Source organism: Cricetulus griseus, chromosome 2, assembly GCF_003668045.3.
Source record: "Cricetulus griseus strain 17A/GY chromosome 2, alternate assembly CriGri-PICRH-1.0, whole genome shotgun sequence".
NCBI classification, from domain to species: domain Eukaryota; kingdom Metazoa; phylum Chordata; class Mammalia; order Rodentia; family Cricetidae; genus Cricetulus; species Cricetulus griseus.
The window spans coordinates 157,118,588-157,131,825 of record NC_048595.1 but is presented as its reverse complement, the minus strand read 5'-3'; the positions used below and the strand labels follow the sequence as shown (position 1 = coordinate 157,131,825).

The window sequence follows — 13,238 nt, the reverse complement described above, 5'->3', positions numbered from 1 at the left end:
GTTACCTCAGCCCTCGCCGCTACCACGCCCGCTCGTGCCCACTGCTCCCTGCCCTCGGTGGTGACAGGACCAGGAGACCCCACCACTCGGCCAGCTCTGTCCCCCACCCCCACAGCGTCGATCAAATCGACCCAGCGCTCTCCGAAATCCCACGAGTCCGGGCCTCCGACTGCCTCTCTGCTGCCCTCCGCGTCCAGCACTGGCCAGCAAGCCCCCCCTTCTCCCCGTCGCCCGCCGCTCCCCTCTGTCCCGGCCCCTCCTCCGGGCCCTCCTCCTCGCCCCTCCCCAGCCGGGGTGGGAGCGGCGGCAGCTGGAAGGGAAGGGATGAGGTCATCCTCTCCCTCGGAGTCAGCTGGTGGAGGAGAGGCTGCGGGAGGAGGGAGCGCGCGCAAGGGGAGGAGAGGAATGTGCAGGTCCGAGGAGCGCCGCGGCGGCCGCTGCTGCTCCTGCTGCTGGCGGCCGCGGCGGCTCGTGCTGCAGCCGCGGGGCCGGGACGGCGCGGAGCGCGGGCGGCTGGCAGGAGCGCGCGCGGGCCGGCGCGAGCAGCTGGGCTCGGCACAGGCAGCCAGGCGGCGCTCCTGCGGGCCTCGAACGTGCGGCTAGCCGGGCCCAGCGCCCAGCCCGCGGGCGGCGGCGGGCGAGCGGGCGCAGGAGCCGGAGGAGCGGGAGAGCGGCGCGGCCGGGAGGGAACCCGGGGCGAGGCGAGAAGGTGGCGGGAGGAGGAGACAGCGGGGACAGGTGTCAGATAAAGGAGGGCTCTTCTCCGCTGCCGAGGCATCATGGCCGCTAAGTCAGACGGGAGGCTGAAGATGAAGAAGAGCAGCGACGTGGCGTTCACCCCGCTGCAGAACTCGGACAATTCGGGCTCGGTGCAAGGACTGGCTCCTGGCTTGCCGTCGGGGCCCGGAGCCGAGGATGCGGAGGCGGCTGGGGCGGCTGCTGCCCGGACGGCGGCGGCTGCTCGCGCTGCTGCTGTTGCTGCGCGGGGAGCGGTGGCTCGGCGGGCTCGCGGCGGCTCCGGCGGCGGGGCGGGCGGGGCGGGCTCGGCTGCACTGTGCCTGCGCCTGGGAAGGGAGCAGCGGCGCTACTCGCTGTGGGACTGCCTCTGGATCCTGGCCGCCGTGGCCGTGTACTTCGCGGACGTGGGGACGGACATCTGGCTCGCGGTGGACTACTACCTGCGCGGCCAGCGCTGGTGGTTTGGGCTCACGCTCTTCTTCGTGGTGCTGGGCTCGCTCTCTGTGCAAGTGTTCAGTTTCCGCTGGTTTGTGCACGATTTCAGCACCGAGGACAGCGCCACGACTATGGCCTCCAGCTGCCAGCAGCCTGGACCGGATTGCAAGACGGTGGTCAGCAGTGGGTCTGCAGCCGGGGAAGGCGAGGCTCGCCCTTCTACGCCGCAGAGGCAAGCATCCAACGCCAGCAAGAGCAACATCGCCGCCACCAACAGCGGCAGCAACAGCAACGAGGCCACCCGGACCAGCGGCAAACACAGGTCTGCTTCCTGCTCCTTCTGCATCTGGCTCCTGCAGTCACTCATCCACATCTTGCAGCTCGGGCAAATCTGGAGGTACTGTATCAGGAATGGGGGTGGAGGGGGACTTCTGCTGCTTCCATATGCCCACTGTGCTCTGATTTTGCATGAAATCCTCCAAGATGACTGTGATAGTGAGCCTAGTCACTCTTTGGGTTTTTTTTTTCTTTCTTTCTTTCTAAAGTGCTCCCTCCCTTCTTCCCTCCCTCCCTCCCTACCTAGCTTAGGTTAGGTGAGGAAAGAGAAACCAGGGATGGGCATGGACGTGTTTGTGGTCCCTCATGCACCCCATCTTCTGGAAGCTTTTCTGTATATGCTACAACTTCTTTCCAGATTGTAGACACACTATTTCATTAGTAGAGGGTTCCTGACACACTTTCTAAAAATCATTTTCCCTCATCTCAGAATTTGTGGTGGGTTGCACTTTGTATGCTTTCCTTTGTTCTGGGGGGTAGGATTACTAATTCCAGTTAAATAGGAATTGTTACTGTTCAAAGATGCCCACACTTCAATGACAACTGCTGAAGGAGTACTGTGCTCAAAGTAGTGCTAATAAATATTTGATTTGTCATATATATAACATAAATCAACATATATGCATATCATTTTATGGTGTGTGTGTGTGTGTGTGTGTGTGTGTGTGTGTGTGTGTGTGTACAAGTGATCAGACTTTAGGACACTCTAACTCATATAGAATACTTTTGATTATCTTGTAGTATCTACATGTCTACTTTCACCTGTAACTGAGAACCTTTGGAAAAGGGCTAGTAAGCACATTGGGTAAACTTTAATTGCACTTGGAATTTTCATTGGTTGATTTGCTGCTTATCACTCATCTACGAAGTCTCTTTACATAGTTATCACTTTTACATATAAACTGAAGCACAAGACTAAACTAGTTGGAGGAGATCCCTCAGACATCACTGCACAGACATAGAAATGTAATGGGACAAAGTGCACAGAAATCTCTTCTTTTGACTGTTAGGTGTTTAGAGTTTTTGGAAGGCAATGTTTAACACATAAAAAATGTTTGCGTTGAAGAATATAGAGGCTAATACCCTAGAGATTCCTTGGTTTTAAAATGATTTAGTAAATATGTATTGCAATGGGTGGAAATTTCCTACCAAGTGCACTGATACTGGTCAGGATTTTGCACTTTGAACTATAGTTGTTTTTATGATGAAAGACATTGTAAGTCATTGGCATGAGGAAGCATCCCATGAAGAAACAGCTCAGGCCATTTGTAGAATAGATTCACAAACTTCTTTTTCTTTCTGGTGAGCAGTAGGGTTCTTGTCTAAGTAGAGTAAGTGTAATAATTCCATTGCACTTCTTAGGATCAATGTTTGTAAAACAGGATGAGCATGGCCATAGATAGTAATATCTTGCCTTAGAAAATTCTTAGAGAAGATACTTTCTGGAAAAAGTTGTTGTCAGACAAATTGATGTGAAAACATTCATATCTCAAGCACCAGGAGACTTTCTAATATACCCATTAACAGTATCAACTCTACTGTCCACAGAAGACTACTGGAAAACCCAGAGTTGGTTATTCTTCTTCAGTATGAATAAGAACTAGAAGGCTTATTTAATTACTCAAATTATTTTATTAGCGGCTTGAATTGCATGATTAGCAATTTTAATCCAACAACATGGTATAGAAAGCTTACCAACCTATTTGGCAACTTGTAAAAACTTTATAAAAGATTTTGAAATGATTTCCTTTTAATTATCTGTATATCAATAATGCAAACACTTCTTAGTTATATTCACTGAAAAGCTGTGCATGTCTCCTACAGATTGATATTTTCTAAAAAGCATGTGGTGTCAAACTCAGTGAACTGAAGAGTAATTTTAATTATAGTGTTTATTAGACTTTCAAATCTAAGCATTTTCCCAATTGAAAATAATGCTCCATTTCTTCAGGAAATTATACAGAAAGTGAGAAGTAGGAAAACATGTGGAACAAAATGCCACAGCGAGACAATTGCCACTGGATCAGTGGGTCTAACAGAAGAGCCACAAGAGGGCAGGGGACAAAGGGTGAGGCTGAAAGCAGAAAGGGAACAGCGGGCTGTCAGACACGTGCACTAACTGGCTCAAGCCTTAGATGAACACATGGTTCCATTTCAGTTAAGCATCCATACAAAAATATTCCTGAGAGACTTTGAGTTTTATTTTGGTAATAGGTTCATCTGGGTGGAACTGTTCTTTTTGGAAATACCAGGTCTTTTTCATCCTGGCAATTTGAAGGGTTCACTGTGGAAATCTCAATTGTTACTTGACCTATAAATATTTGAGGAATCCCATGGTAATTTGTTAGAACCGTGATCTAAAAGTAACCATCTTTATTTTCTTAAAACATGCTTTTAAATTCTTTGACATATGTAGAGAACTGTAAAGAAAGATAATGACTGTGCAATTTAACACTCAGATAATTTCTGATATGTTCCAATTTCTCTGTGTTAAATATTAGATTGGAACTTTAGTGTATGGAGTGTATCTTTCATAATAAGTGGTGAAAAGGATTCAGCTAAGATTATTGTATTAGAAATGGTATAATATTTAGACCACCATAGATCCTTAAGTTAGAAGTATCCTTTGGCCTATTCCAGCTCTATTTCTCAATGAATTCTACCCCAATACTACAGTAACCTAGGGTACAGAGTGGTTTAAACCTCCAAGGTCATTATTCATGTTTTAACCTGCTACTGTCTTGAATAAGATAGATTTTTATCAAAGTTGCTAACTTTTCTTTGCATTGCCTTGAAATTGTACTTATTTTAGGGAAGGATAAGACTCCAAAATCTTTCTGTAGATAAAATCTTTAAAAATAGCATCCATGTGTTTGTTTGTTCTGAAATAAGCCATTTGAAAACGCTGTGAACAAAATTTGTATGTATTATACATGCATAATGAATACAACTGCTAAAAGCAATGATACATGTTCATTTTAATTAAAGTTTACTAATGGGAAATTAATGGACTCTGTTAAAGTCATAGGAGGTGGTACTGAGAAGCCATGCAGAATAATGAAGTGAGCTTTTGCTAGCACATGGAAAGAGCAACCATGAGTTTAAGGCACCGTGCCTGCAAGTGAAGGAGAACATGCTTCTCTATTTCTCTCTTTATATAATCCAGAATGACTAACAATGCAACTCAGACAGTGAGAATCATGAATGGCACATCAACTAACTATGCCTGTGACAATGTGGTCTGCAAAGAAAAGTTATTCTATGGCTGGGTCAAAACAGGGATGGTAGTGTTTTCAAGAAACTTAAAATTCTCACCTTTTAATCTCCCAAGTTTACAGTAAAGTGGAAGGGAATGGTTAGTATCCCTCTGTATAAGAAAACTGGCTCAGAATAATGAAGTGTTTTCCAGGGTTACCCTGATACTCAACATTGTATCTAGCATTCAGAAGCAGGTTTGTCTTACTCTGGAGTTTATGTTCATTATGGATCATTGGCTAACCCCCTGTGCCCACTTGGATGAGAATGACAACTATATGTGAAAATAAAAATTTTCTTCACTAAGATTGGCAAGGCTGAAAGGGAAGTTGCCGTACATATCAGTGGAGGAATCTTCCCAGTGGGCACATATCAGATAAGGGCAGACTATTCTTGCTCACATGCCCAAGTCCAGCAGTGCTCCTGCTACCTTACTTGGTTGCTCCATTAAGTTCTGGCTACACAGCATGATCTTATGGTGACCTTTATGATTAGCTCATAAAATGTATGTGAATATGCAAATAGCACTTGTAAATGATGTTGGTCCTAGAGATAAGGAAGACATAGGAAGCAGAACCGAGGTCATACTGTAAACTTCTAAAATATGTGCTTTACAGATTCAGCGTTAGTCCTGAATCCTGATAAGGCTCAGGCAATATTGGTGCCTTTTGCTGGTTCCTTGAATGACTATTTTTCTGTATGTTTATATTCCTTTTTTGTGCAGATTTATTATTTAATTCATTCAACCTGTATTTCGTACCAACTCTGTGCAATGCACTGTTCTAGATACTAGTTTTCCTATAATTAATAAAATATATGCCTTGGTATCTGCTCTCTCATGAGGAAGACAGAATATATACAGATAACATCAAAATAAGGCTAAGTCCTGTGATAGGAATTCAAACAACCTTGATGGTTCATGTGGGTCAGGAGATTTCTGTATAGAAGTTTAAGTGATGAGAAAACATTATCATTCACTTTATAGCCTTGAGTCCAACAAAGCATAAATGCTAGGGGGCACAAAGTGAACAGGATACACCGTATGCACCCAAACACACAGATGAGGGAGAATAGCTAGAGAAAAGCCTGAATACTTCTTTGTACTAGATAATGAAAAGGGATGAGATTTTACTCTAATGTCAAGAAAGAGCCTTGGAATGCTTATAAAGGACACTGGATTGCAAAAGTGTTAACAACATTGTTTTATTCAAAGCAAATTTTCACAGTTGAAAGTCTCAGAAGAGATGTCACTGTTTCCTCTGATTCAACAGTGTCTCTCCCATTCATAAAATACATGGACCTTACAGGGCTTGGTTTGGGTATTTTTGAAACATGTAAATAAACCCAATACAATAGTTATTTCTCAGAGAAACATACTGTTTCACTCTACTTATACAAAATACAAAAGAAAATTCTGGACCAAAATGCATTTGGGTGATTTGTTTTGTTTTGTTTTTAAAAGAGCTTTCCTCTAAGGTATGGTGGGTTTTACCAAATATAATTTACATTTCCTGATCTGTATTTGTTTGTTTGTTTGTTTGTTTGTTTTTAAAGACAGAGTTTCTCAATATAGCTTTGGAGCCTGTCCTGACACTTGCTCTGTTGACTAGACTGACCTCGAACTCACATAAACTCACTCTACCACCGGAGTGCTGGGATTAAAGGCATGAGCCACCACTGCCTAGCTACATTTCCTGATCTGTTAGGAGCATGTTTGCTAGTACTTTAAAATCTCTAAAAAGCTTTTTCTGTTTTTCATTTGATTCTCAACTAATGTTTGATGTAACACTTCCATTTTGCACACATGGAAATTGAAACAGAGTCTTGTGAATGTTATCCTCTGTGGGTCACATGGTTTTGGGCACATCCTTGGATAGAATTTAATATTCCCAGTTGAGGGAGGGAAGCAAGTCAAAAATGCCTGACAAAGCTGAGGGTGATATTGTATGTTGAAGAGAAATAAGAAAATCTGACTCTGGAAAAATGAGTACAACCAGATAAGGATGTTACTTCTCTGAGAGCACTTTTGAATCTATATCAGCAAAACAAAAACAAATAGAAAAGTAAGAGAATGGGAATAATGAAAAGATATTTTCAATGGAATTGTGTAATCTAACATACCTACAAATCAGCAGTGACTTTCTTATTAGGTGCCTCAGCAATGAAAGAAGAGCTAGTTAGAGACAAGGTTGAGACACTTTGACTGCCAATGGAGGAATGTGGTGTGCTTTTGTGACCATTTTCATCATTATATTCAGCTCCAAATATAGCAGACTAACTTCTGCTTTTCATGGGTAAAGGAAGGAGAAGGTCTTGTTCTGAAATACAGCCATCCTGCTGCTTTATAAGCTATCAGTTTGTGCACCCCTTCTCTTCCCTGGAGCACCACAAATCCCTACAGTGGATCTGAGTAATTCCTGAGTTAGCTAATGGTTATATATCCACATGCAAGCAATCAGAGAACTCCTTATGCCTTTACTTGTGTTTCTGTATGAGTTGAAATAATTTACACATAAGCCATTTGATGGATATATCTATACAACATCGTTTCAATAACTAAAGGAATATCCAAAGCTGTTTCCATTTCCTTCAACTGTGAGCTATATTTGCTTCATAAGAGTGAAAAAATCTTGTATTTTTTTTATAGAAGCACCTCAACAAATCTTAACATGGTGATTGAATATAAAATAGCACTTATGTGAGTGTATGTACCCTCAGTTTTGAACATTACTCATTAATGTTCAAATTAATTGCTCATATATGCAGAGCAAATACTCATCACATAAAATACAATGCACAAATCTTTTATTGAAAAAGATTTGATTATTTATTATGTATACAGTGTTCTGTTTACATGTATCCCTGCAGGCCAGAAGAGGGCACCAGATCTCATTACAGATGGTTGTGAGCCATTATGTCATTGCTAGGAATTGAACTCAGGACCTCTGGAAGAGCAGTCAGTGCTCATAACTACTGAGCCATCTCTCCAGTCCTAGAATGAATAAATCTTTAAAAATTCTCACTGACTAGATTTACAATGCATTTGCTATTAAATGTTTTGTATTTTACAATCTAAATAAGAAACCAAAGTGTCTATAAGTAACCCAAATGACCATTTAACTGTGCAATGACTTGTCTTTACATACTTACTAACTAATCAGATTAACCATTTCTTTGACTTGTTTTACAAAGTCATGTGGCCTACTAATGGGACCTTGGGATTTAGGACAGGATTTGTCATTCTTCAGTGTGAAGTGTGAGGTATCATAGAGAGCAATTCATGAGAGAGTGCTTATCAGGACAGAGTTTACAGTTTTGATGAGTTGTTAGATCATGCTCAGCAATTCTCAGCTGCCCTTCATATATTTGCTCAGGATACTTCATGAATCTGACCACTCTTACAAAGACCTCATTCCAGGAAGGTGTCTCTGATACCCTTCTTGCCATAAAGCATCGAATACTCACTGAACATGTCATGACCTGTGGATAAAACCCAAGCGTCTGGTTTCTAATGGTACAGTGCATTGAGAAAGGTGTGACATTTTCTAGAAAGGATAGAAACATCAGCCTACCTCTTTTTCAGATTGCTAATCTTAGGGGGGGGGGGCTAAGTTTCATTTTCATAATCACTCTCTGAGGGGAAAATGTATCTATAAGCCCAGATTACTGCTCTATTCTTGCTGATAGAACAGTGAGCATGGGGAATCTTTGGGATCCTTGTTTTGATTTGCCTTATGTTTATTTAACTGATAATATGCCTCTATGTGGAATTAGCTGGGTGTTTTGAGGAGAGGCTTCAATCTCTTTCTCATAATTTGTAATCTTGTTACAATGTAGCATAATTTTATATGCAAAATATGCAAAAATGCTGATGGCAAAGGACTCCAAAGAAAGACTAAAGAAAGAAATGGGTGATCGAAATTGACACTATTAGTTTTCTTTTAATAATCCCAAGGTAGAGGGATAAATTTACAGTTAGATTGCCACTGATGGGAACATTTAGAGATGCATTTATCCTTTTTAATTAAACTTGGCTTTGGATGACATGGTTTAGCCATGTATCCTGGGGCATTTGTAACATGTGACATAGCACAGCTTCCATAATGCTTTGAAGTTTAGATCTTTTGGTTCATCCTTATTTTTCTAAGATTCTTTCCAGGTCTAACATTCTGATTCTGTTCTTGCTATAAGTCCTTTTGTGCCTGATACCCAGAGTGTATATACCAGGAAGTCCATTTTGGTTCTTTCAGGACCCTTGAGATAGATTCCTTTTCTTTCTGTAAGTCACAAGAGATTTACAGTGGTTTTAATAATAATCAAATAATAATAATCAAATAATCAAAGCCAAAGAGCTGGTAGTAGCAGTGTGAGAACTTCTATGGACTGAGATGACTTACACGTGAAGAGGGAATCATAAACTGTAATGCACATGACTTTATGTGCTTCCCAAATTTTAGTTCCAATCAAATAAAACCATTGCCATAAAAACACATACTTAAGGATTTGAAATGGGTGCTTAAAGTACTGTATCCACCAATTTCAAAATATGTACCATACAGACTTGGGAATTCAAAATTGTCATTGACACATAGTTTGGACAGCTGGAGCCCTGTCATTAACATATCAGAACAGTGTTTCACAGGCTTTGAAAGGATTATCTGCAACACTAGTAAGAAGACCATTGTCAAAGCTCGGTTTGCTGTGCAATTAAAAGAGTGTCACAGGTTATGCTGTTACTGACAATGTGATCTCTGTGAAGATACCATACCCAGGCCCTCTGCTAGAAAAGATCAGTGCATTAGCTTTACTTGAGGGGAAAGTACCTGGATCCCGAATGTCAGAACAAGTTCCAATTCCACGCCAACATTAGAGATTTGAAAAGTTGTAAAAAAATTTTAGCACCTATTTTAAGATTTTCTAAACTGAGTATTATGTCAAAGTATGTTCTATGCTCTGGTCTTTGTGATTCATAAGTAGACAATTTGAACTGGTTCCACTTCTTTTGTTCAATTTACACACATGCTGAATTTCTCTGCCAGGGGATTCCTCCATACAAACACAACAGTGGGCAGTGTGTGGGGAGTGTGAGGATGAGTCAAGCAAAATCACCCACATGTAGAAAAGTGGAATAGACAGTGAGTATGCCTTGAAATACCTTAGGTGACTTTGGGTTGACTTCCCATAAACTCTACTCTGTTTAGGAGGGATGGAGTTACTATCTGAGCTACAAATAGGAGAGATTTATGTTAAAACACAATTTGATTTCCTCCTTTTCTTTGAATCTTTCACAATAGTTATGAATATAGACCTCAGGTTGAGGCTCAATTCTTTTCAGGTCTTCTATCTACCCAGTAGCAGTGAGTAAATAATCAAAGCCAAAGAGGCAGTTGGAGCATACCAGTCCCAAGGCAGTGTCCCATTGTGCCAGGCGTTAGTTTCTGGCACAGGCACTGAATCAATATGACAGTGATAAGGAAGAGGTGATCTTCAGGGAGGCAAGGGAAAGAATTTGGAAAGGCTTCTTTTGTTTTAATAGACTTTCAGCTTGTTAATTAATTTCCTGTTTTGCAAAAGTAAAATTAATAACCATCATTTAAAAAATGTAGGTCAATTCAAAAAGGCTTCCCTCAACCAATTTATCACCATTGGAGCTACTATTGTAGCACAAATGAGAAGTGTGTCTTCTGGGGCTTTATATTTCTAGGGGATGTACTACTATTAAAAGTACAAGTTCCAAGTAACCTGCTGTTTTGTTTTGTTTTGTTTTGGTAAAATGATGGTCTGGTTGAAAACATATTCTAGACTTGAGAGAGTAGCCTGGCAAAGACTAATGAGAGCGTCTGATTTTGAATAACAATCAATAGCAACAATTAGCTAAAGCAATATTATTTACCTACCTTAAGGTTAAAATCACCTGAGTAGGGAGGCAGGAGCCTGGTATTTTATCAGATAAACATATTCAAGTGCTTTAGACAAGATCATTGAGTTTCATCCTCTGGTTTGCTAGTAGGCACATAGGAGCTATTGAGATGTCCACTTCTATTAGCTGGAGAAAGACAAACATTAGCAATGAGAGAAATGAACAAAAACAGAGAGTTTTATTCCATGACTAGACACAGGAGTGGGGAAATGATAGTGAAGGCATCAATAACCTCCAATACCACCAAGCTCAAAGCAGGACATCATCAGCCTGGCCAAGTTCCTCTTAGATGAGTATGTTCTATTGTCAAAGAAGCAAGTTCGAGTTGTAAAGTGATCAGGCTGATGAGATGGACTTGATATTGAGAGCAGCAGTGTGTCTGCTGTCTGAGGTTCTCCAACTTGAGATTTTGTGTTATCAGAAGAAGGGAAGAAATCACCATTCAGATGGTCCAGCCAGCACACATCATTAGTGGAGAAAATATAGAACAAGGGCCAGGCATCAACTTGTGGTAAAAGTTGAGTGGACCTTAATCAAAATGTTTGAAAGCAAAAGTGATCTAGATTTCACTTTTAAAAAATGGAGTTCTTAGTATTGGTATATACACATGAGTTACTTTAGGGAAAGGGCCCAAGTCCAAACACAGAATTCATGGATATTCTCAATGTGCCTTCTACACATGCCTGATTGTAATTTTATGCAGTATATTGGAGTAATTTTCTCCATGAAGCCAATTTGGTATACCTTGAAGCATCAGAGAAAAAATGTGTAACTCTCCTAGCCACTTGTCCTGGAGTTTTTGTCAACCTGACATAAGCTAAGGACACCAGGAAGCCCAAGTGGAGGAAGTGCTCCATTAGATTGGCCCATGAGTGTGTCTGTGGGGCATTATCTTGATTGATTAGTTATATGGGAAGGCTCAGCCCAGTACTGGCAATGCTGCCACTGAGCAGGTGGTCCTGGTTGTGTAAGACAGGAAGCTGAACAAGAGCCTAGCAGCAAGCCAGTAAGCAGTACTCCTCCATGGCCTCTGCTTCAGTTCTTTCAGCCTTCAGTTCTTAGTTTGGCCTCTCCTGATGACAGCCTGCAACCTGTAAGCTAAATAAAGCCTTTCTTCCCAAGTAGCTTTTGATCAGAATGTTTCATCACTGCAACAGAAGCACAAACTAGGACACTTTCCACATGCATAGGCTGAGGTTTCCACCTGTGTCATGTCAGGGCTCAAAGAGTTTTAGAGTTTGGAGCACCCCACACTTAGACTTTGCAGCTGAAGGATGTGCAGCCTATGAAGGGCTCTAACAGGCTAAAAAGTGGTGTTAGCAGGTCCTGACCCACTCACCCACCCACATTTTGCTAAACCACTAGATTCCATTATTTCCCCACTTCTTTATTCTTGAGGCTGACTACCAAGGTCCAGTGATCAAAATTCCTTATTTGGATATGCTGACCAACATGTCCAATCAGGACTAACCAACTCCTCCTAGCAAGGCCTTCCTTTTTTTGTCCTTAAAAACCACTTTGGCAGAGTTGCCTTCTGCTGTTTCTGCCTGATTCAGAATCAGTCACCCAGTCTCTCATCTTGTAAATAAAGGATCTCTCTGTGCTGGAAACTGGTGTTTGTGTGTGATCTGTATTTAACCTAGGTTGGAAAGGAGCAGCTCATAGTGCATGGGTCCCTCAGTCTTTAGTAGATGTAGGTGATAATTCAGAGTTAAGGTCAAAAACATGTAAAACATAGCTCATGATTCAAAATGTATAGCTAAAGGGAGGTTGGTCTGATGTTTGCTCTAATATCGATCTTCATGATTAGACATGAAGAACAAGGCCAGGACTGAAGGATCATTTCTTAATCCCACTGCAGTGAGGAGAGGTGGGGCACCGGCACAAGTCCACACTTAACAATGTTGATAATATAAAAGGCCATTAAAACTCCCTTGACTAAATTACTACTTGGTCACTCTCATCATTTTCCATGACTATCACAAAAATAAATGATCAAAATAAGCCATTATTTCTGAATCCACATGCATCTGCTTAAAATTATAAGAAGGAAAATATGTGAAAAGAATATGCTCTCAAAATTTACTTGCTAAGGAATGGGCCTGCTCCTTCTCCCCATTTGTCTTGACTACTGCTAGATATGTGGTCTTGCTGCTGGGCTTGCTCTAGACAGAATCATGGGCAGCATTGGGAGCTTTCCAGATGAACAAAACCTCAGCTCCACCCTGGACTTGATGAATGGCAACTGGAAAAAGGACCCTGGGTGATTAGTAATAGTGGAAAAGTATAAGGTGGCACCTGTTATTTCAGAGACGGAACCTCTCATATTAAGTAGTCAGGAAAGGCTAACTGGAGCTAGAAATTAATAGAAAATGGGTGATCCAGACATCGAAACTGTCTTTGGCTTCAAAGTTAGCTCATCTAGCTTGGCAGTGAAAATTATTGCTTAGGAACTAAGACTACTTCTAGAGTACCTGTGTGTGTGTTTGATGGGGTGAGGCATGCCATAGTTGCATGTGGAGGTCAGAGGACAACTTTGTGGAGTTGGTTCTCT

General features: G+C 41.8%; 1 protein-coding gene across 1 annotated transcript in view; it reads left to right on the top strand.

Annotated features, from left to right (window-relative positions):
* Nucleotides 1-779: 779 nt before the first annotated feature.
* The window catches only part of Xkr4 (XK related 4), a 377,575-nt gene continuing 365,116 nt past the window's right edge, over nt 780-13,238 (top strand). Inside the window, 3 exon segments of the mRNA XM_035440031.1 lie at nt 780-927; nt 930-1,009; nt 1,011-1,570. Of these exon segments, the coding sequence (XP_035295922.1) occupies nt 780-927; nt 930-1,009; nt 1,011-1,570 (788 nt within the window).